Source organism: Chiloscyllium plagiosum, unplaced genomic scaffold (assembly GCF_037043375.1).
Source record: "Chiloscyllium plagiosum isolate Xiang-an unplaced genomic scaffold, Cpla_swu_hap1 HiC_scaffold_19, whole genome shotgun sequence".
NCBI classification, from domain to species: domain Eukaryota; kingdom Metazoa; phylum Chordata; class Chondrichthyes; order Orectolobiformes; family Hemiscylliidae; genus Chiloscyllium; species Chiloscyllium plagiosum.
The window spans coordinates 38,946,150-38,971,711 of record NW_028270157.1 but is presented as its reverse complement, the minus strand read 5'-3'; the positions used below and the strand labels follow the sequence as shown (position 1 = coordinate 38,971,711).

At 41.0% G+C, this 25,562-nt stretch overlaps 1 protein-coding gene across 2 annotated transcripts in view; it reads right to left on the bottom strand.

Annotated features, from left to right (window-relative positions):
- LOC122559659 (endoplasmic reticulum-Golgi intermediate compartment protein 2) overlaps positions 1–25,562 on the bottom strand; it is a 70,341-nt gene that overhangs the window by 8,236 nt on the left and 36,543 nt on the right. For both annotated transcript variants that reach the window (XM_043709503.2, XM_043709506.2), the window contains exons 12-13: positions 4,408–4,505; positions 153–315 (exon numbers count right to left, since the gene is read on the bottom strand). In XM_043709503.2, coding sequence (XP_043565438.1) covers positions 153–315; positions 4,408–4,505 — 261 coding nt within the window. The remainder of the gene's footprint in view (positions 1–152; positions 316–4,407; positions 4,506–25,562) is intronic.

Below are 25,562 nucleotides of genomic sequence, written 5' to 3'. Positions count from 1 at the left end.
GAGCTGATTTTATGTCTCCATGTGCCTATACTGCCTCTAGTCTTGACTATTTAAAATGTTTGTTCTACAATTTCATGAGAATATTAAAAGCAACAGACTCCAACTTCAGTCAATATTCCTGGTGTGCATATGTCAAAAGCTACAATACTTGCCTGTTGTTGAGAATATTCCTCCAATAATTCCACACAACCTCACTAAGAATTGTCCTAAAGGCATGTGCTCCTCAGTCACAGTAACCATCAAGGAGCTGATGTCGTATTTTATAAAAATACCTGAAACGCCATGGCTGCCTGCTGCATGGTTTATTACACGTTCCTAGGAAACAGAAAAGCTCACAATGAATTCAGATAATGCAGTGATATACAAAAATACATTTAACCTATCTTTCCTGGTCTGATTCTTTCAGATTGTGGCCCCAAAAACCTTCTACTTAAGTATTCAACCAAGCTATCTTCAGCTTCCTCACAGAATGACGGCTGAATTTATTAGATTAGATTAGATTACTTACAGTGTGGAAACAGGCCCTTCGGCCCAACAAGTCCACACCCACCTGCCGAAGCGCAACCCACCCATACCCCTACACTTACCCCTTACCTAACACTACGGGCAATTTAGCATGGCCAATTCACCTGACCGGCACATCTTTGGACTGTGGGAGGAAACCGGAGCACCCGGAGGAAACCCACGCAGACACGGGGAGAACGTGCAAACTCCACACAGTCAGTCGCCTGAGGTGGGAACTGAACCCGGGTCTCTGGCGCTGTGAGGCAGCAGTGCTAACCACTGTGCACTTATGGTAGAAACAATTAGTTTCCAACTCAATCATAAGGATGAGTAGTTCCCAGGTTTAATCTCTGGTAAACACTGATCTTAACTGATAATTATGTTAGGACACCACAACTAATTGCAAGCAATCAGAGGAAAATCAGCCAGAACTGCCATTCCTAACTTTTATCCAATAATCGGGTCTCAACTGTCATTATGATCATAACAGCAACAGTCACAGTCAAGGCTCTCGAATAAATGCTCACAAAGTGAATGAAGTACCACAGCATTACTGATAACTGGAAATGTACCAGAGGAGAGCCAATATGAATGGGAGGAAAAAGGCAGAGGTGGACAACAACTGATTCTCAGATGAATTCTCGAATTCCAGGCTTTTAGAAACTCATCACTATTTGAAAAACTATGAAGAGGCTAATCTAAATTTTATTTCCACCTTGAGACAAAAAAAAATAACAAATGACTTTTACTTGGTGGGTTATGTCCTAAGATTTTACAAGGATTAGCTATAGTTAGTGAATGCATTGGTCTTATCTCCCAGTACTTTCCTTATGGACTAGAAAGTAGAAAATATAACTCCTCTATTACAGGGAGGAGAAAACAAAGAGCAAAAAGCTAGTTGGCTTGATAGCAATTGTCACAAAATTGCTAGAATGTTAGGAATACAATGATAGGACACTTAGAAAATCATCACATAACTAGGCAGTGTCACAGATTTATGACAGAGAAACAATGTTTGACATCTTAAGATTTATTTTGAGAATGCAGAAAGCAGGTGGATAAGTGTAACCAATTAGTACATTTGAATTTTCAAAAGGTATTAACAAAAGGTATTGCACAAGAGATTATTACACAAAATTAGGGCCCATAAAATTGGGAGAAATATATTAATCGGCTGGTTTTGGATTAAAATAGATGCAAAGAGGTATTTCTGAAATGGTAGGCAATATCTAATGGAGCATTGCAAGGATGTGTTATGCAGCCTCAGCTATTTAAAAATCTATGCCAATGCCTTTGTTGAAGGGATCAAGTATAATAGCACTGATCTTCAGAATGAGCTGACTGATCCACTGTGGGATCTCTCAGAAAACCCAATTCTCTGCCAATGCAGTAATAGTCTAGAAGGTGGTAACTAATGGTTAATGACACACCTGGAATCCTCTTAGAAAAAAAGAGAGTCCCCAAATGTGTTAAGAGACTTCTGGGTTCTGAAAGTCCCCCAGCCCTGGCACAGAACCCAACCCAGACCTGTCCTCTCACCTGCCACTCTCCACCCTCGACCATTTACATTGTACATTGACACTTTTCTCTGTAGCTTGTAGAAGTAATTTGGGACCTTTGAACCAGGGAATATGTCAGTTACTGCTGTAAATAAGGACGCATGATTTGACCTCCGGATCTTGATGTGCTGGAAGACTCCACACTCCTCAAGAGGCCCAAATCAAATGTTCAGGGTAGAAAGCTGAAGCTTTGGAACGGGAATCTTAGGAATGAGATGAGCAAATGGCAATTTGACTAAGGTCACCATTCCTCAGAAAATTTAGCACTATGCATCCAGGTCTGCTGATCATATAAAGTTAGGTGGGAAAATAAGCTGTAAGGAGTGTGCATAGAGAATGCAAAAAGTTTTCGTACAGTTAAGTCACTGGACAAGATGAGATACAAAATATAACAAAGTATAAGGTTATCATTTTGGTAGAAGAAAATAGCAACATCATGGGAATATTGGTATTCAGAGAGTCCAGGGTGTTTTTGTACATGTATCATAGAAAGTCCACACTCATGAACAGCAAACACTTAGGAAAACAAATGGTATGTTAGTTTCTATTACCAAGAGATTATGGTTACAAGTACAAAGAAATCTTACTGTAATTTTATAGAGGTTTGTTGAGACTACGCCTAGAATACTGCCTACAGGTTTGGTCTCTTTACCCAATGTAAAATATATTCGAAACACTGAAGTTAGAAAAGCTGATAACTGGAATAAGTGTTATACGCCAAAAGATAACTAATTCAAGACAAAGCATGTATGTCATACTTTATTTCAATTAGCCACACTTCATAAAACTCACTATTGATTACTAGCTTCCCATAGTTATACAACTGACTCCTACCCCAATTTACTCTTTATCCATCGCTTATTCCCTCATTCAATTAGGTCTCAGTTATTCTTTCAGATCATATAAAATGACAACAACATGGATTATTCTGTGACAAGAGAAAAAGAGATTAGGCCTATAGTCTCTGGAGTTTAGAAGAAGGCGACCACTGAAACATTGAATATTTTTAGGTGGCTTGTGACAGCAGATGCTGGGAGTGGTTTCCCCTTGTTGAGGAGTCTAGAGCTAAGGGTCACAATCTCAAAGGTAAGGGATCAGTCAACTAACAGTGAAAAGAGAATAAACCTCTTTACTCAACAGGTTGTAACTCTTTAGGTTTGCTACCTCAGAGCACTGACAGTGCTCAGTCACTGAGCATTTTCAAGGCGCAGACGGATTGATTTTTGGCTATTAAGGGAAGCACAGCATACAAGTTAGGGTGAAAAGACAGTGTTGAGATAGAAGAATTTCTTTATTCCTTCACGGAATAAAGGCATTGTTGATGCATTTAAGCATTTATTGCCCCAGAGGAGGTGGCAGTGAGCCACCTTCTTGAACTGCTACAGTCCTTTAGCAATATTTCTGAAGAGAGTTTCAGGTTATTACTTCAGTGAAGAAGCAGCCTTAAGGTTCCAAGTTGGGATTGAAGTGTGGCATACAGGGTGCTGCTACCGTCTTTCCATGTGGTAGAGGTCGCAGGTTTTGAAGATGCTGTTGGAGGATCCTTCTGAGGAAGGGTCACTGGACCTGAAGCAACTCTGCTTTCTATCCCTGCGTCTGTCGATGCTGCCAGACTTGCTGAGTTTCTCCAGCAATTTCTGTTTTTGTTTCAGATTTCCAGCATCCACAGTTTAATTTTTAAAAGAGTTTTTTTTTGTTTTACAAAGGAAAGGCATGCTGTTAAAAACATAATGACGAAAAGCAGTGAGAGTCTTAGTTCAGCTAGAAATACACTGTAGAATTCAGTCACTGAGGAGATAGAGAAGAAAACTGAAATATGTGGCAACTGCAGAGAGGGAGCAAACCCTCTCCAGGCTGAAATAAAACAAATGTCCACTTAAAAAGAGAGCCTCAGTAATTCTGCGAGGAGGTGGAGGAGCTTTACAATGCCACCTGTGAGATGACAGGGTACCATAATAAATCAGTGGAGCCACTGACATTAGAATTGTCAAAAAAAAAACCAAGGTTGTAACCAAATGTAACAGGTGATTATTGATTGTCTCAATATTGAAATTTCAATTAAACAATTAACTAGCAGTATGTCTCTTAAAAGGAGCTGTCAAAATCGTATTCCTATTATCTTAAGCTCCATTAAAACACTGCTCTCACATTTGTTCTGTGTAATAATGTTAAGTGCACAATAATATTGAGTATATACCTCAACAAAATGAACTCATTATAAAAACAGGAAAAATAGTGAAAATCCCCACTACAGTGATTGCAAAGTGGTTGAAACATGTATGGTCCAGCTTAAGTGGCATATCTGAATACTGAGACAATCAAACAACTTTATAATCTGACTTACCCTTTCTGTGACTGAATACTGATGAGTGTCTGCTGAGAACTTGTAGGTATTAAGTTTTGTTGGCACAATTGTGATGAAGTATTGAAACATCTGATTATCTAAAATACAAACAATACATCTGAAATAAGTGCGTAAGCAAAAAAAAAATCACATGCCAACAGATAACTATCAGAAAATTGAAGTAAAAATTTACGTAAACAATACGAGAACAAAAGGTGACATATTCATCGTAGCGTACCAATATCAATTCTCACTTTCTTTCAATATCAATCTACATCTGATCAGATAGAGATGCATGATAATGAGTTTGGTTAATTTTTCTTAGAGCTTTTGCTTTCCTTGTGAACAAAGATAGCAGCATCTCAACTACTGTAACGAGTCAAGTTCAGCATACAGCAAATTTTCTCACTACTTTCTGGCATGGTGTGCTGAAACATTCATACTGTTACCAATTTGACATAACTGCAACACGCCTTAATCTGAGTCTTTCATCCTCAAGATTTACAGGATGTGATTTATGCATGAAATTGTGCACTTTGAGCAGTAACATGCTGGGCTTCAGTTGACCACAATAATTTGCATCATACAACCTATATTTCGGGTCATAAATGTATTAAAATAGGTAAAGGCACTTCACTGAAGCATTATAAATCAACATGACACAGTTTCACAACAAGCTCTTCATGCAGAAACCAAAATTTTGATATATAATATGTATATAATCAAACAGGTAGATTTATGTTAAAGGTAGAAACAGGTGTGAAGAGATGAAGACGTTTAAGGAGGGAATCCAGAGTATGGGGCCAAGAAGGCACATCTAACAGTAATAGGCAATTAAAATTAGAGATGCTCAAGAGGCCAGAATTCGAGGAGTTCAAATATTTTAGAAAAGCTCCGAGGCTGAAGAGATTACACAGGTAGGGAGGCCAGACAGATTTCAGAACAAGGATTAGAATTCTAAAACTGAGGCACTGTTGAGTAGGAAGTCAGAATAAGTTCGCAAACGAAGGGGTGATGGGTAAATGGACACAAGTCAGGTCAGAGATAGCAGATATTGGATGACCTCAAGTGTACAGAAGGTAAAATGAGGGAAACTGGCTAGGAATGCAATGCAAGAGTCAAGTGTGGAAGTATGAAAGAGGGTTTCAGGATAAAGGTCAATCCAGGGGCAGAATAAAGCACTGTTATATATGTAGAAACATATTCTTATAGTAATGCACAGACGTATGGTTGAAAGTTCATATCAATATCAAATTAGTTACTGAGGTCACGAGTAGTCTGGTCCAGCCATGACAAAAAGAGTTGGTGGCTAGGGAACAAGGATTATAGTGGAGGACAGAGACTACTGTGTTAGTCATCCCAATGTAGCTGCAGGGTAGGTTTTTCACATCTAAAACTGAATGCCGGTTAAGCAAATAGAAGTGTCAAATGATGATATTGAAGTAGAAGCAAATGTCACGAGGAAGTTGACTTGTGTTTTCAAGCCATGTAACCAAGGAACAATATGTGGGCGATAGATCGGTGGCATTCAAGGAAAGATACGCAGAGTGGGAAAGGAAATATTAATAGTGCTTCTCTGGCAACTATAAGTTAGCAAAATTATGGATCCAGCTAAATGCAGTCCCATCCATTTGGATGACAAAACAGAGGTGTTGAGAGGATGGTGTGATTAACTGTGAGAAAAGCTTCAGAGAGGTGAAGGAGGGCGAGAAAGTTTATCTTTGTCAGTACATGGATTGCCATTTGTGACTTGGTTAAGAATAGTTTTTGTACTGTGGGAAGGGTGGCGTTTTGAAGACAATGGGCATGGATTTAGGAGATGATAAAACATTTGAGGATTTTGCAGGGCAATTGAGTTTGAAGATGGTGTGGTAGTTTGTCAGGGCGGAAGTGTCAAAGGTTGACTTTTTGGAAGGGCTAATGACAGCAGATTTGAGGAAGAGAGATTTGCTAACAATATTAGCTAATATGGGATCCAGGAGAGGAAGTTGGATGTTCAGTAGTTCAATGGGTATGCAGTAGAAGGAACAGGAAATGAGTTTTATTAATAAACAGAACAAAAAGGTCACAAGGGGAAATAGGAGAGAAACTAGAGAAAGATACAAGTATAATGATGGGTCAAAGGGGTCCTTAAAGGACGTATGGCCCAGTGGAAACATTGATGGGAAAGTGACAGAGACAACTGATCAGGTGGTCTTAATTTTGACAACAAAGAAGTTCATGAGCTTCTCACACATCTTGGAGGTAAAGATGAAGGAAACCAGGGAATTGGGATTTAAGGACGACTTGTAATACAACATGCAAACCATAGTTACTCTTCCATTTCAGGATTATCCAGGGACAAAAAATTGTTTTCATGACAGCAGGAACAAATGTCGCTCTGCATGTTCAGCCAGATCCGGTGGTAAAAGGCCAAATTAATTGTCCACCACATCCATTTAAGTCTGCACCATTAGACTTAGGGAAGCATAAATGAGGGTTGTATAAAGGCAAAGACTAAAGTAAAGTGGGGCACTGGTGGTGGTGACAGTGTGGTTGATCAGATTAGTAGCTGCAAAAATAATATGGTGAATGGAAGGCCAAAGACTAGTTGGTTGGGATTTTCAGAGTGTAGTTGAAAGTGAAACAGAGAATTGTTTTCACCATGGTCAGAGGCAGAAGGAAACAGGATTTAAGAGAGTAGGATTTAAGAGAGTAGCAGGAGGTGACTGGAGAGCTCTGCATGGGAAATGTTATTAGAGTCATAGAGCTGTACAGCATGGAAACAGACCCTTTGGTCCAACTCGTCCATGTGACCAGATATCCTACATTCATTTAAATCCATTTGGCCCATATCCCTCTAAACACTTCCTATTCGTATGTCCATCTAGACACCCCTTAAATATTGCAATTGTACATACCTTCACCACTACCTCTGCAGCTCATTCCACACACGCTGGTACCACTCTGTGAAAACGTTGCTCCTTAGGATCTTTTTAAATCTTTCCCTTCTCATCTTAAACCTATGCCCTCTAGTTTTGGAATTGCCCAACCCAGGGAAAAGACCTTGGCTATTCACACTATCCATGCCCCTTGTGGTTTTATAAACCTCTAAGGTCACCCGACAGCTTTCGATGCTCCAGGGGAAATAGCCCCAGCCTATTCAGCCTCTCCATATGGCTTAAACTCTCCAACCCTGGCAACATACTTGTAAATCTTTTCTGAACACTTTCAAGTTTCACAACATCCCTCCTACAGCAGGGAGACCAGAAGTGCATGCAGTGTTCCAAAAGTGGCCTCACCAATATCTGTACAGCTGCAACATAACCTCCCAACTCCTATACTCAATGCACTAACCAATAAAGGCAATATACCAAAAACCTTCTTCACTATCCTGTCTACCGGAGACTCCACTTTCAAGGAACTATGAACCTGCACCCTAAGGTCTCTTTGTTCAGCAACACTCCCCAGGACCTTACCATTAAGTGTATGAGTTATTGCTGAAAACAAAAATCACATTTTATTCAAGATTTGCATCCTGTATTCATCAAGCGGAACAACCTTTTAAACTGAATGAGGAGAAAATGTTGATTGGCTCACAAGTGGACTTTGATTGGTACAAATGTTGCCATACAGAATACACCAATTAGATAAGTAATCCTTTGTGTGCTGAGAGTTATGCTGATAATCAGTTTAAGATAATCAGTTGGGCTCAGTATTGCAGATTTTCATGTACTGGAAGCTACATATAACAATACACATGGCCATCTTTTTGCAGACAGAATAATAGTGATAATGTTAGTGGACTAGTAAACCAGAGGCTCCAAGGCCTAAACTGAAATTCCACAATGGCAGGTGACGGAATTTAAATTGAGTTATTAAATCTGGAATTGAAAGCTGGTTACAATAATGACTATAACAACCATAATTGATTGTCCTAATAAAGCCCATCCGGTTTACTAATGCCCTTTACGAAGGAAATCTGTCATCCTTACTAGTATGGCTCCAGACCCACAACAATATGGTTGATTCTTAACTGGCACCTGAAATGGTCCAGCAAGCCACTCAGTTCAAGGACAACTGAGATTGGGCAACAAATACTGGCCTTGTCAGCAATGCCCACATCCTATGAAAGAATAAACTTAAAAATTGTACACACATTGAAACAGGCACAATGTAACCAAATAATGATAGCAATGTTCTGGAGATCTCCTTGGGGCAGTTCCTTGACCAGTCATCTGCCCAATTTAAATTCAAAAATAGCTTGGCAGGTAGTCGTCAGTCTTTAACTAATGGGTGAGTTCTCCATGGCACCTCTACCAGAGTCCACTTGCAAACCAGCACTCTCTTTTCATATAGTATTCTCATATACTTTATTTTAGTATTCTTGCAGATGCCAAGGAATGCAAGCTAAAAAGTTTTGACAAAGTGGATCTTTTCTCAAGGAAAGATTAATAGAATAGAAGTTCCAGGAAACAGACACACCACAACAGAGGAGCCAGGATCAAGAGCTTTGGGTGATAATGCATCTAACATAGGAATAAAAGCAAAATAGCTATAGAAAATCTCTATGTATTTGAAACTGCCAGATTCTGTTCTGTGCTGAATGCTCGTAAGGAGTACATGATTGGAAATAAGAGAGACAGCAATAAGCATTATCATAGAACTCTGAAGGAAGGAGTTACCCAGGAAACAAAATCAAAGAGGAGACAAGGCATCGTGCAAGAGATTCAATTACTAGATCGATAGACAGCCTTCATCGTTGCTATGAGGTCCATGGCCAAATATTGACATTATGGGGCAACTGGACAAACTTTTGTAAAGGAAAAGACTTAGAGGCCTTTCGTAGGTAATATGAAGAGTTTGGGTCAAGGCTAACATAAAATAGTTAAAGCCAAACAACAACATCTCAAGGACAGTAAACAGAAAATAATTTGTTGTGGCACACCTTGAGCAGCTTAGGCAAAGTCCTATTAAATTTGAGAAATGATGCAGGGAGGGGGGTTTGGAATCTGATTCTGACAACACTGGGACCCATTCTGGGATAAAGGGAAGTTGCACAACAATGACAGATTTCACACAGACCAGTCAAGAAACTATTTAAGTGAAAAATGACCAATAAGGCAGGTGAGCGAATGAAAAATAGTCTAACAAAGTGAGATGGAAATGGTAATCAGAAAAAACATGGTTAACAAAATGAAGAAACTGGGATCCAGAATATTAAACAATAAGATTAATTGTGCTTCTATAAATACAAATATAGGGAATAGTGTTTTTTTCTCATTATGAATAGATCTTGTTGGAATGGCTGAAATTAAATGCTGACTGGAGTTAGCTTAGATTCTAGAAAGATGTGTGGCACTAACTGTTAGTGAATTACAAGTAAGTTGGATAATGGAATTATAAACTAAGTAGAATTAAAGATAAAAAAAAAGGGAAAATGTTTATAGTGCAATACAATTGGATACCAAATATGTTTTAGTTTTGTGGGAAGCTATAAAACAAATGATTGACAAATTATCTGATAATGCCTAGGATTTGAATCATCTTCATACTGACAGAAGTGTACAAGGGATGCAAATAAGATTTGCATGCAAATAAAAAGTTAGCAAAATCGGTAATGAACTCATAATGGGTATTAAAGTATTGATGCTTGATTTAGCAAATGAGATGGAAACAGGAAGCAGCAGTGCAGGTGCATGCATTGCCTAGTGACAATAGCATTCGGACATTCTTGGTAGACATGATGGTAGAAAATAGAACGCCAAATAAAAAGCATAACTTTAAACAAGTTGACTTTATTGATGATATAGGAATGGTAACATTGGAAGAAATGCTACTGGAAATAAAAGATATCAAAAGAAACTTTGGTGCAGATGATAGGTCATAGTCCTTCTCTCTCCACAACGTCTGTCAGAACTGCTAAGCACTCCCAGCATTTTAAACTTGTGTCCAGATTTTAAAAACTTGCAATAATTCTCTTTCTTCTAACATTAATAAATTAAGTCATTTTTAAAGAGTGCAATAAAGATTGCGACACTCAAATGGAGTGAAGGTAGAACTGAAATATCAAAACCTTCAGATTTGAAAATATAACAACAAATTTAAAAAAAAAACTTAAGAAATCTAGCTTGGCATCTTTGAAATAGTTTATAACAATATTTCAAATTTCTTCAGGGTCAAATCAGTTTCACAGCTGGTTATTACTTAGATACCATCAGAAACAGCTCCACCACACTGAACAAAGGGTGACTTTTATGGGCTTTCCAATAAGAAAGCTAAAATATTAAATAAGAGAGCTGAAAAGGAATTTCCAGCCACAGCAATGGAGATAGCTTTTTGCCACCTCTGGGGGGGCTGTGGTAATGTGTTGCAGCCTTATGCAGACCATCATTTCAGAATTTTCACTTTTCTTTCAGGCTTTCACTTAATCCTCAAGTTGTGGGCAGATTCAGACGGACATTGAGAGTGAACGTTGGCCATAAATCTAAATTCTAGGTGCAAATCTTCAGCTAAATAACAGGACGGGAGATTTAAAAGGATATATGAACAAATTAATTAAGTGAAGTAGACCACTTGGCTCAAGTCTGCTTTGTAATTAAGTATGATTATGGCTGATCTGTTTGTTCTTCGAATTCCACATTTCCATTTATGCAAATAAGTTTCTTTTCCTGGTCTAACAAGAATCTAACTCAACCATAAAAATGTTTAACGATCACTCCTTCTGGGGCAAAGTTTCTTAAAGATGCACAACCCCTAAAGAAAATTAAAATTCTTCATTTCGGTCCTAAAGAGTGATGCCTAATGTTAACACATCGCACCTAGTTCTCAACTCACCCAGAGCAGTTAACAGCTTTTTGACATCTATCATGTCAAGACTGTTAAGATCATATATGTGTCATAATCTCTCATTCTTCCAAACCTCAAAGGAAACAAGCCTGGTTTGTCCAACCTACTTACGGCAGGTATCAATCTGTTATCTCTCCAGTGAAATAGCACTAAACTACTTATACTCTTACTTAAATAAGGAGACCATTATCACAGTATTGAGTATAGGAGTTGGGAAGTCACGTTGCGGCTGTATGGGACATTGAGGTAAAAACAATGACTGCAGATGCTGGAAACCAGATTCTGGATCAGTGGTGCTGGAAGAGCACAGCAATTCAGGCAGCAGCCGACGAGCAGCAAAATCGACGTTTCGGGCAAAAGCCCTTCATCAGGAATAAAGGCAGAGAGCCTGAAGCGTGGAGAGATAAGCTAGAGGAGGGTGGGGGTGGGGAGAGAGTAGCATAGAGTACAATAGGTGAGTGGGGGAGGAGATGAAGGTGATAGGTCAGGGAGGAGAGGGTGGAGTGGATAGGTGGAAAAGGAGCTAGGCAGGTCAGACAAGTCCGGACAGGTCAAGGGGACAGTGTGGAGGTGGAGCACTAGGATGAGGTGGGGGAAGGGGAAATGAAGAAGCTGTTAAAGTCCACATTGATGCCCTGGGGTTGAAGTGTTCCGAGGTGGAAGATGAGGCGTTCTTCCTCCAGGCGTCCGGTGGTGAGGGAGCGGCGGTGAAGGAGGCCCAGGAACTCCGTGTCCTCGGCAGAGTGGGAGGGGGAGTTGAAATGTTGGGCCACGGGGCGGTTTGGTTGATTGGTGCGGGTGTCTCGGAGATGTTCCCTAAAGCGCTCTGCTAGGAGGCGCCCAGTCTCCCCAATGTAGAGGAGACCGCATTGGGAGCAAAGGATACAATCAATGATATTAGTGGATGTGCAGGTAAAACTTTGATGGATGTGGAAGGCTCCTTTAGGGCCTTGGATAGAGGTGAGGGAGGAGGTTTGGGCACAGGTTTTACAGTTCCTGCGGTGGCAGGGGAAAGTGCCAGGATGGGAGGGTGGGTCGTAGAGGGGCGTGGACCTGACCAGGTAGTCACGGAGGGCGGAAAGGGATGGGGAGGGAAATATATCCCTGGTGGTGGAGTGTTTTTGGAGGTGGCGGAAATGTTGGCGGATGATTTGGTTTATGCGGAGGTTTGTAGGGTGGAAGGTGAGCACCAGGGGCGTTCTGTCCTTGTTACGGTTGGAGGGGTGGGGTCTGAGGGCGGAGGTGCGGGATGTGGACGAGATGCGTTGGAGGGCATATTTAACCACGTGGGAAGGGAAATTGCCATCTCTAAAGAAGGAGGCCACCTGGTGTGTTCTGTGGTGGAACTGGTCCTCCTGGGAGCAGATACAGCGGAGGCGGAGGAATTGGGAATACGGGATGGCATTTTTGCAAGAGATAGGGTGGGAAGAGGTGTAATCCAGGTAGCTGTGGGAGTCGGTGGGTTTGTAAAAAATGTCAGTGTCAAGTCGGTCGTCACTAATGGAGATGGAGAGGTCCAGGAAGGGGAGGGAGGTGTCAGAGATGGTCCAGGTAAATTTAAGGTCAGGGTGGAATGTGTTGGTGAAGTTGATGAATTGTTCAACCTCCTCGCGGGAGCACGAGGTGGCGCCAATGCAGTCATCAATGTAGCGGAGGAAGAGGTGGGGAGTGGTGCCGGTGTAATTACGGAAGATCAACTGTTCTACGTAGCTAACAAAGAGACAGGCATAGCTGGGGCCCATATGTGTGCCCATGGCTACCCCTTTGGTCTGGAGGAAGTGGGAGGATTCAAAGGAGAAATTGTTAAGGGTGAGGACCAGTTTGGCCAAACGAATGAGTGTGTCGGTGGAAGGGTACTGTTGGGGACGTCTGGAGAGGAAGAAACAGAGGGCTTGGAGGCCCTGGTCATGGTGGATGGAGGTGTAGAGGGATTGGATTTCCATGGTGAAGATGAGGCGTTGGGGGCTGGGGAAACTGAAGTCTTGGAGGAGGGAGGGTGTGGGTGGTGTCTCGAACGTATGTGGGGGGGGGGTTCCTGGACTAGGGGGGGATAGGACAGTGTCGAGGTAGGTAGAGATGAGTTCAGTGGAGCAGGAGCATGCTGAGACAATGGGTCGGCCAGGGTGGTCAGGCTTGTGGATCTTGGGAAGGAGGTAGAACCGGGCAGTGCGGGGTTCCCGGACTATGAGGTTGGAAGCTGTGGGTGGGAGATCTCCTGAGGTGATGAGGTTCTGTATGGTCTGGGAGATGATGGTTTGGTGATGGGGGGTGGGGTCATGGTCGAGGGGGCAGTAGGAAGAGGTGTCCTCGAGTTGGCGTTTGGCTTCAGCGGTGTAGAGGTCAGTGCGCCAGACTACCACTGCGCCCCCTTTATCCGCTGGCTTAATGGTGAGAGCAGAGCGATTGGAGGGCTGCGCGTTGCGAGGGTGAGAGGTTGGAGTGGGGGAGGGGGGTCGACAGGTTGAGGCAGTTAATGTCCCGGCGGCAGTTGGAAATGAAGAGGTCGAGGGCAGGTAATAGGCCAGCGCGGGGTGTCCAGGTGGATGCAGTGTGTTGGAGGTGGGCGAAGGGGTCCTCGGAAGGTGGGCGGGAATCCTGATTGTGAAAGTAAACTCGGAGGCGGAGGCGACGGAAGAATTGTTCGATGTCATGGCGTGTATTAAATTCATTGATGCTTGGACGGAGGGGGACGAAGGTGAGTCCTTTGCTGAGGACTGATCGTTCGTCCTCAGTGAGTGGGAGATCTGGAGGGATGGTGAAAACTCGGCAGGGCTGGGAGCTGGGATCTGGTGTGGGTGTGGAGCTGAGAGTGGGGTCGGAGCCAGTACCTGGAGTGGGTGTGATGGTGGGGGGAATGGGGGTGGAGGCATGAGCAGGGGTAGTGTTCCCCTCGGGGTTCTGGGGGGTGGGGATAGTGACAGTGGGGTCTGTGTGTGGGGTGGGTGTCAGCAGAATGCAGGTGAGTGGCGCTGGTGGGGGCCGAAGTGGTGGTGACCACGGCAGTAGGGGTGGCGGAAGTCACTGAGCGTGTGGCATCAGCGATGATGAGAGGGGCGGAAGTGATGTCACGTGATATGCATGAGGAATTGTGAGGGGCGGAAGTGGTTGTGGGAGGGGCCATGATGGGGGCTGAAGTGACATCATCAATCAGCGTGGGGGTGGCAGCTGCATCAGCCGCATGGCTAATGGCGTTTGAGTAGTTTCTGAGGCCAGGGGAATCTTCTGGAATTTTTGAGGAGCGCTGGTTATGGAGTACTGCAATTCCAGTCTCTCTTTTATCAGAGGAATGTTGTGAAACTTGAAAGGGTTCAGAAAAGATTTAAAAGGGTGTTGCCAGGGCTAGACGTTTGAGCTATAGGGAGAGGCTGAATAAGCTGGAGCTGTTCACTCTGGAGCGTCAGAGGCTGAAAGGTAACCTTATAGAGGTTTATAAAATCATAAGGGGCATGAATAGGGTAAATAGACAAGGAATTTTCCCTGGGGTGGGGGAGTCTCGAGGTTTAGGGTGAGAGGGGAATGAGGGGGACCTAAGGGGCAACTTTTTCACACACATGGTGGTGCTTGTATGGAATGCACTGCCAGAGTAAGTGGTGGTGGCTGGTACAATTACAACATTTAAAAGACATCTGGATGGGTATGTGAATAGGAAGGGTTTAGAAGGATATGAGCCAAATGTTGACAAATCGGACTAGATTAGTTTAGGATATGTGGTTGGCGTGGATGAGTTGGACTGAAGGGTCTATTTCCTGCTGTTCATCTCTATGACTCTATGTGGTCTCACCAATGCCCTATATAACTGAAGCATAACATCCTTATTTTTATGTTCAACTTCTTTCCTGAAGTAAATATAATAATAAAGAATACAGACCATTAGACTTCTAGCTACTCGCTGTAACAGCATAGCAACATTGTGACTCATGAAATAGAACACCCAAATCTCTCTGCATCTGGGAATTGTGTAGTTGTTTTCTTTTTAAGTTATATTTTTGTTTTAAATTATGTGATGAAGAATGTGTGATTTATAGAATTATTTTTAGAGTTTGGTTTTTAAACAAGTGGCATATGGTTGATTTACTTTTGGGAAGGGCTTTAAAAATTAATTAGATCAGTATTTCAGATGCACAATTTTAAACAGTATGTGCCTTCTGAAGTGTTAATGGAAGTTTCTGTAATGAAATTTACAATTAGAGAAAGTGAGAAACCATTAACTTAACAGAAGTTGGAATAGCAAGTTTTTAAAACTTTAATTTCAAACGTTTTGGGGAGTTCAAAGGAGATATGCCTGAAATCAAAAGCAAGTATAGTGTCTCCTTAAAAAAAAAACAGATTGTTCAGAACAGTTAAGGAAATAAGTTGCCTCAATGGAAGTTTATGATTTGCGAAATTTCTGAGACCAGGAGTGTTTGTTTGGAAGTCTGCTGATCATTAAAATATCTAGGAAGTCTCAGCTGTGCGCATTAATATTCAAGGAAAGGTTTCAGAGATCAGAGGCCCAGAGGTGAGAAGAAGCAGTTAAGTCAAACTTACTGATTTGCAATGGAAGGGAAAATTGTCTTTTTTTAAATAAGTGTAAAACGATGGCATTGGGGAATAGATGGGATTCTGTGTGGCTGCGTTTTTTTGAAATCTTTCAAACTGTATTATATTTAGATAAGCTGGTTTGTTTTAATTTAATTTTCTTGTGTAATTGTGTTCAATTGTTAAAACCAAATCTGCAACCTGTGTGCTTATATTTCAGTGAAAACCCAACATTTTAAACTCTAACAAAAATAAAATTTGATCCATCAGACCAGATTTCATTCTGGAATCTGAATTGAGTAGTAATATCAGCTAGGATCATAACAATGCTTCCTGCCAAACTGAATAACTTCACATTTTCCATCTACCAGTTTTCTGCCAACTTACACAACCTATCCACATCCATCTGCATTCTTCTTCACAACATTCTTTCCTGACTATCTATGTGCTCTCTGAAAATTTAGAGACCATTCCTTCACACTCTATATTCGAAGTTGTTGATATAAGTTGTAAAAAAAAAAAAGACCCTAGCGCAGACTCTACTTGTCATATCCTACCAATGCCACAAAGACCCGTATACATATACTGTTTCCTGCTAGTCAGCAAAACTTCTATCCCTGCTAATTTGTTACCTCTACAACAATATCTTCTACCTTTGCACAATAACACTTCATGTGGCATCTAGTCAAATGCCTTCTGAAAATCCAAGTTCAGCAAATTTAACCACAAAACATGTTACTCCTTCAAAGAACTCCAATAAATTGGTTTAATAAGATTTGCTTTTCACAAAACCACATGACTGATTACTTTGGGTGCTTCTAAGTGCACTGTTATAACCTTCTTAATGGTCAATTCTAACATCTTTAGCAAAACAGATGTCAAGCAAACTGGCCTACAAGTTTCCGGTTTTATGCTTACCTCATTTTTTGAATAGGGAAGTTATATTTGTTACTTTCCAGTCTGATTGAACATTTCCAGGAACTAGCCAGCTTTGAAAACTTAACACCAATGCACTTACAACCTTATAACTCATCTCTTTTAAAGAGCCTTGGTTGAAATTCTTCTGGTCCCTCGACACGTCAGCCCGCAGTTCCATTAGTTTGTTCAGTACCATTTCACTAATGATTGTAATTTCAAACAATTTCTCTCTCTCTTCCATTTCCTGATATACAGCTCTAACTGGAATGTTTTTTGTATTCTCTATAGTGAAATCAGCAGCAAAGTCTGCTTGTTTGCTTTTCTATATCATTGACAATGAACTCTCTATACTCTCTAGAAGATCAGAACTCACTTTGCCAGTGCCTGTCAGAACTCTCTGTATCCACTTCTTTTTTTTTAGTATGGCAGAAAGCTAAATAAATGTAACTGAAGAATACACAAAGAAACTAAAAACGCCTACATTGAGGGATCATGAAAGAAAATATTTGGAAACATTAAGCAGAATAACAAAGCATTCTTCAAGCATGTTCACAGTTAACAACGGGTACAAACAGACATTATCCTACTAAAAGGGACAAGTGGATGTGGCATCTGAAGACTGAAGTTGCTGAATTATTTTTGAACGGTGTTCACAAACAGAAGAATGGAGTAAGAAATGCCAGAATGGAGGTCATTTATGGACGAATGGAAAACCACAAGAGGACACACTGTAAAGCAATGCTCAAAACACAGTGGGCAGGTGTCAACTTTGCCACGAAAAATCAATCTTGAGGTAACCAAAGAAAGGTTGCCCTCATACATAGCAGACACTATTTTTGAATGTGTGCTCCTCAAATCATGTCCTACATCGCCGATGCTCATCACTCCAAAATTAAATATGATGTAATTTTCAACTTCAACCTAATTTGTTTTCTTCAAACCCACCTATTGTTAATCAGGTCACACTTGCATTTACTTCATGCAATCCTCATTTCTCTCAATACTGCTGCCAGCAGTGGGGTTCTGAAAAGTCTCATCTTTCTCTTTCCACAGATATTGTCAGATTTGCTGAGTTACCTAGCACTCTGTTTTTATTTCAGATTTCCAGCATTCGCAGTATTTTGCTTTCAAAAGGTCATTTAGCACATGTCAGATTCCATGCTCCTAAATAGCACTGGTGATAACAAATCAACATTGCACACTGATCGACATCCTGATCTGCTGGTGCTACATTCTTCAAGAAGTTCATTACTTTTACAGTTGTACCAAAATGACATTAATGTTTGGTATCAAGTGCAGGAACTTTCTGGGAGTTGGACATTTATATAATGGCAGGTTTTCTGCTGACAGTGATACAAGACAATCTCTTGAAAGAAGGCAAAGTCTTTTCTAACAGAAAATGCCGCTTACTATATAGCTTCAATAATTTTGTGCTGCTTTGTTTTAATGAATTAATTATGTTAAATACCTCATTTGTCTTCAGCTTAGTCAAGCAGCGAACTTAACATTTAAAACAGAATCATAGAACTATGAGATATGTGCCTGTGCTGACTCTCTGCAAAACCAACTCACTCATTCGAGGAGAAAGTGAGGGCTGCAGATGCTGGAGATCAGAGCTGAAAATGTGTTGCTGGAAAAGCGCAGCAGGTCAGGCAGCATCCAAGGAACAGGAGAATCGACGTTTTGGGCATAAGCCCTTCTTCAGGAATGAAGAAGGGCTTATGCCCGAAACGTCGATTCTCCTGTTGCTTGGATGCTGCCTGACCTGCTGCGCTTTTCCAGCAACACATTTTCAGCAACTCACTCATTCCCACCCTATCTTTTTCCCCAAAGCTGTGCAAAATGTTTTATCTTCAAATAATCATATAATTCTCTATTGAATCATTTACTTCAATGTGCCTCCAAATCATGAAGTGCATTCCTAACTGCGTACTGAGATAAAGGTTTTCTAAACCCCAGTTTTGTCAATGCCCTTAAATCATTGCCTCTGGTCTCTCAATTTTCATCAATGGGAACAGTTTCTACTTACCTACTCATCCTCTCATACGTTTGAAATGGCTATCAAATCTTCTCTTCCCCAAGGAGAACAGCCCTACCTCCACAATCGACCACGTAAATGAAGTTCTTCACGCTTGGGAACATTCTCTTAAATTTTATTGTCAGCCTCTCTAATGCTCTCAGATCCATCATAGTGTGATGCCCAGAACAGGACAAAACACTTCAGATGAGGGCAAGAGTTTTATACAAGTTTATGATAATTTCCCGGCTTTTGCATTTTATGCCTTTCATTATGATCCTTCATGCTCGACTTACCACTTTCTCCACCTGCTTATCTATCTTCAAAGACTTACGCCCATTATGTTACATATCTCATATACCAACTTGACCAGTCCCACTTTACTATTGTTTTCAAAACACTTCAGCCCTACTTTCACCTTCAGAATTATACTCTTTAATTTATGTTGCCTGTCGTCAGTTTTCCTATGAGAAGGAATCTCAGTTACTTTGTGGAAAAAAAAGACTCCATGTTTTGTTTTCCACTTTCATTTTCACTTAGTACTGATCAGTTATGATTTAAATGCTGTTGTATAAAATTTGAGCCAATCAAGTGCATGCTGACAAATCTGATAGGCCAAAAGTATGCAGAAGAAACTCCACATACAAGATGAGGTCTGGTGGCATTGCTCATGACACGTTTTGGAAACCTATTCATTCCTCTTCTTTTCATCTTACCATCTTATCAGCCAATACATTCCGAATTTCTCTCTCTTAAACCACCCCCAACTCCCAATCATTTCTGCTTCTCCACTTCTGAAGTCGTGAGAACGCAAGCCAGAGGGCAGCTGGGAAGGTAAATTTCAATATAAAATACTTACCTCATGACTCGGTGGAATGAAGGCTGTGGCCATTCCCCTCAATAGTAAGTATACCACTTTGGATACTGTTTGGGGAGGGGGTGGATGACCTACTAGGGGAAAGTCACAGTGGCCAGGTCTCTGGCACTCAGCCTGGCTCTGTGGCCCAGAAGGGAAGGAGGGAGGAAAGAAGAGAGATAATGATAGAAAATTCAATAGTTAGAGGAATAGACAGGAGATTCTGTGGTTGCAAATAAGACTACCGGATGGTGTCAAGGTCAGGGATGTCTCAGATCGAGTCTACAGGATTCTTAAGAGGGACTGTGAGCAGCCAGAAGTTGTGGTACACATCCGTACCAATGACATAGCTAGGAAAAGGTAAGAGGACCTGAAAAGTGAATTTAGGGAGTTAGGTTGGAAGCTAAAGGGCAGGACGAATAGAGTAGTAATCTCACGATTGCTGCTGGTGCCATGGGCTAGTGAGGCTAGGAACAGAGAGTGAGTGCAGCTGAACACGTGGCTGCAGAGCTGGTATAGGAGGGACGGCTTCAGATATGTGGATCATTGGGATACCTTCTGGGGAAAGTGGGACCTGTACAAGCAGGATGGGTTGCACCTGAACTGGAGGGGCACCAATATCCTGGGCAGGAGGTTTGCTAGAGCTCTTCGGGAGGGTTTAAACTAGTTTGGCAGGGAGATGGGAACTGGAGCAATGGATCAGAGGAGGTGGTAGCTGGGGAACTGGCAGATACAGGACGCAGACAGTTTGTGGGGAAGGATAGACAGTTGATAGGGCAAAGTTTCAGTCAGCGTGATAGGTTGAAATGTGTCTATTTTAATGCATGTTGTGTCAGGAATAAGGGTGAAGAACTTCAAGCATGGATCAGTACTTGGGGCTACGGTGTTCTGGCCATTACGGAAACTTGGATATCACAGGGGCAGGAGGTTTAGATATTTCAAAAGGAATAGCAAAGGAGGTAAAAGAGGTTGGGGAGTGGCATTGTTAATCAGGAATAACAAGGGGGTGGATGACAGCTGCAGAAAGGGAGGTCGTCGAGGAGAGTTTGTCTGAGTCAGTATGGGTGGAAGTCAGAAACAGCAAAGCAGTCGCTTTATTGGGATTTACTAAAGATCCCCCAATAGCAACAGAGATCTATTTTGGGATTTCTGCTCTTTGTGATTTTTACAAATGACTTGGATGAGGAAGTGGAAGGGTGGGTTATTAAGATTGCCGATGACATGAAGGTTGGTGGAATTGTGCATAGTGTGGTGGGCTATTGTAGGTTGCAATGGAACAGGATGCAGAGCTGGGCTGAGAAGTGGCAGATGGAGTTCAACCTGGAAACGTGTGAAATGATTCATTTTGGAAGGTCACGTCCATAGGTCCTTCAAAGTTGTCATCCAAATTTAATTAGATTAGATTACAGTGTAGAAACAGGCCCTTCGGCCCAACAAGTCCACACCGACCCGCCGAAGCGAAACCCACCCATACCCCTACATTTACCCTTTACCTAACACTACGGGCAATTTAGTATGGCCAATTCACCTGACCCTGCACATCTTTGTGATGTGGGAGGAAACCGGAGCACCCGGAGGAAACCCACGCAGACACGGGGAAGACGTGCAGTTGATTGGGTTGTTCAGATGGTATATGGTGCATTGGCCTTCATTAGCAGGAGGACTGAATTTAAGAGCCATAAGGTTATGCTGTAGTTCTATAAAGCCCTGGTTAAACCACATTTGCAATATTGTAAGTAGCACCTCGACATACAAATGACCCCGTTCATTAACAAATCGGTTTATGAACAGGATTGTATGTAAAATTTTGCTTCAACGTACATACGAAATTCAAGGTACGAACGAAGGTATGAACGCAAAAGCTCTCGGGCCCCGCGTGATCTCATTCAGTTCGTCTTTGGCACGTGCGCTGTGAACAGCGTTCATTGCTACGTCCAAGCATTCTTACGCTATCCGAATAATGGGAAAAAAATTATTCAGTTTGCGAACTTTTCGGTTTGCGAACCGGGTCCCGGAACGGATTAAGTTCGTAAGACGAGGCGCTACTGTATTCAGTTCTGGTTGCCTCATTATGGGAAGGATGTGGAAGCTTTAGAGAGAGTGCAGAGGAGATTTACCAGGATGCTACCTGGACTGGAGGGCACGTCTTATGAAGGAAGGTTGAGGGAGCTAGGGCTTTTCTCATTGGAGTGAGGAAGGATGAGAGGTGACCTTATAAAGGTGTGCAAGATGATGAGAGGCACAGATAGAGTGGATAGCCAGAGACTTTTTCCCAGGGTGGAAATGGCTATCACGAGGGGCATAATTTGAAGGTGATTGGAAGAAGGTTTAGGGGAAATGTCAGAGGTAGGTACTTTACACAGGGAATGGTGGGTACATGGAATTCAGTAGAGTCAGATACATTAGGGACATTTCAGAGACTCTTGGATAGGCACACGGATGATAGTAAAGTGAAGGGCATGTAGATTAGTTTGACCTTAGAATCGGATAAAAGGTCAAAGGTTGTCACAACATTGACGGCTGAAGGGCCTGTACTGTTCTATGCTCTATACTCTACATACTACGTTCACACTCTATTTCCCATTTCTCTTACTAAGCTTTCTGGGGGGTGATTCTAGGGAAACGCAATTTTTGTTTTCATTCTTTAGCTTTTGCTTTCATGCCACCCATGTATTTTCATCGCCTTTGCTATTGATTTTCTTTCTATAGTCCCCAGCCACTTCCTTCCCTTCACTGTAGCATGCTAACATTTTCCCTTATGTTGCAACCACCATTTCAGCATCTGCCAATCACCTTTTGTCAGCCACCAGCCATATTGCTTTCCCTATTTCCAACTTTACTTCTCATTAACTTACATTTCCCCCCCACTCCTGCCATATCTCCTCCCAGCCATGGTTTTCTCACCTTATCTCCTTCATTTCTTAGTTGTCCAATTTCCTGCCAGCCTCTTATACACTCAGTCTCCCCACCAGCCAGATGTCAAAATCAACTTTCCAGGAATAAACTGGATCATCATGTTGATGTTTCATCATTAATTTATAGCAATACAATTAGAAGGTAATGCTGGGTTTTATTAAAAGTGCTTAACATGAGAAAATGGACATAAGGTTAAAAAATAGACAAAAAAGCCAGATGATTAAGCAAAGATGTTATATATGGACTGGCTCACAAAAGCTAGTGTCAGGCACTGAGGCCTGAATTAAATAATAAAATAAGAATGGCTTGCAACAGTCTCCAGACACAATTAAATTAAATTACTTATTAGAGGCATAGACTTGCAGGTTATTTATTGAATAAATAACAGGGTCCTAAAAGATAGCAAGGGAACAGTTCAGAGATCCACTTTTAACAATAGAAAATAGTTTGAAGGAAAGAAACAAGAACAGTTAATTCTAGAATATTGAACTTGAGGCGCTGCAGTGACATCTAATCAAATGGTCTGTAAAGCAAGTGTAATGGCAAGAGTATGTACCAGACAATTAAAACCTACCCAATGTATCAAGCTACAACCGATTTGTGACATAGCAAGTAGCAGTATAAAAGTATTAGATAAAGACAGATATATGAACAGAAACAATGCTTCAAAGTCAGGTGTCAGAACTATATTATTTATGATTATATTTGAAATTTAGTTTTAAATTATTGAATTGGGTATTTCAGATTGTTTAAAAGGTAACTGAAGCACCTCGGCGCTCAGACAATTCAACTAACATTTGAATTCTACAAGTTCTACACAATCTTCAATCATCTTTCTATAGTGGAATCTAAATATTTTTCTTGAGGGTTCTGGGGTCTTCTTGAGGGCTACCTTTTTATTTTCAGGGTCTACTCATTTATTGTCAACTCCTTTATTAGATGATGCAGTCACATAATGGCATTATCTTCTATATTCACGTTTTAGTTAAAGATTAGCTTTTTTAGGCAGAAAAGGCAGCACAAATGCAAAAGGCGGTAAGACGGATGACTAGTTAATTATTCCTGATGAAGGGCTTTTGCCTGAAACGTCGATTTCAAAGCTCCTTGGATGCTGCCTGAACTGCTGTGCTCTTCCAGCACCACTAATCCAGAATCTGGAATCCAGCATCTGCAGTCATTGTTTTTACCTAGTTAATTTAATTGTTTTGACTGAAGGATAGATATTGTCCAGGACAGAGAGAGAAATACTTTATTCTTCCTTGAAAACTGTCATTGGGCCAGTTAGATCCACTTGAACATGCTGATCGTGTTCAATGAAAAACTGTTCTTTGAATGCTGAACTCCCTCAGTATTGCAATAAGTTATAAGTCTAGATTGCACATTGAAGACTATGAAATGAAATTTGAACATACACTCCTTCTCACTCAGAAGCACAAATGCACCAAGGAGAAAGTGAGGACTGCAGATGCTGGAGTTCAGAGTCCAGAGTATGGGGCTGGAAAAGCACAGCCGGTCAGGCAGTATCTGAGCAGCAGGAGGGCTTCTGCCCGAAATGTCGACTCCCCTGTTTCTCGGAGGCTGCCTGACCGGCTGTACTTTTCCAGCACCACACTCTCAATACAAGTGTACCACTTGAGTGTTTTCTCTGGAAACATTGTTCAGAATTAAAATTATAATTATAATGCATATGTGTGTAAGCACAAGAAATTTATTGACAGCAGGAAAATGGGAAGAAATGTCAGGCAGAAAAAGATTTAGAGAAGCACTCTGGTGTATTTTGAAAATCAGTCAAGTTTAAATTCAAATAATACTTGAGAAACCCAACAAAGTTCAAAAGCAATATTCATACCTTTCTGCTAGATACCCTTCAACCCTTTGGTCTCGTCACTTTAGACTTTATCAATATTGCCATTCTCAAATCCATTTCAACTCAGATCTGACCCCAGATGTTTTATTGCCTTAACATTGTTATTAATTATTTAATTGAGATTGTCTATTATGTCATTCCATTCCTAACTCAATTCCATCCTTTTTATAAACTATTTGGTTGTATGCTTTAATTACTGCCTTCAACATCCATTCTCTTCTGTTTCTGTTAATGTTTGCTGCTTAATTCTCATCTGCCATGAAAATCTTATTTGTTTTCTCTATATATCCTGACCAGCTTTTCAAAAAAAAAAATTTGTTTCAGCTCTCCCAGAACAATGTTCATGCTGAGTTAAAACATAGCTGCCATACAGAAATAAGGCTATTCAAGAAGACACATTGCATATTTGTTCTCAGACATAATGGGAGTGGTTCAAACTCAAGATTTCAAGCCAGACCTCACTTGCTCTCTGTCTCCCATTATGAAAGTGACCTTTTTTCTCAGTTGGCAACCCCTTCATGGATACTTTTTGTGCAGAAGTTTTGGGACTTAAGGCCAATTCGTCTATCATTTGTGCTTCTATGGTGCAGCAGTAATATCCAGCGTACCCAGAGGTGCAGATTACATATTTTTTCTGTTCCACCAATTACTTCGATGGCCTTTTCTGATTACTTTTGAGCAGTAACAGATCAATATAATTCTGGCAACTTCCTTTTTAATTTTAAAATTAAAAATATCTATCCTCAAATAAGGCATCTTATTAACACAATGAAGAGTCAGATACATTGTATTGAACTTGCTGATTCATGTGTTGCCAAATTATAATTCGAATGAGGATGTATGCATCTATTAGCTTGGCTTTACAAGTGCTGTATTATCTCAGCCTTAAAGTCTGCACACATTAGTAAAAGTCTTCATGCATGATATCAAGACTACCTTCTCTCTCTCTCTCTCTATCTTAACTACTTTTAGGCTACCAGCTTCCCCGATTTTCTTTATCTCTATAAGTAGGTCTCTTTTCCTTCAAAATACAGGAATTCATGAGATATGAAATGTTACATTTAACATTTTCTTGTAGGTTTTATATACAATAACTTGCACTAAATGGACTAAAAGCATAAATGGAGAAAAAGTAGTTTCTTGCATAATAATCAGATTTCACAGCCATCTGATCTGCATGTCAATGAAAACCTCACAGCAGCGATTTTGTTTTACTTCTAATTTAATTTAATCTC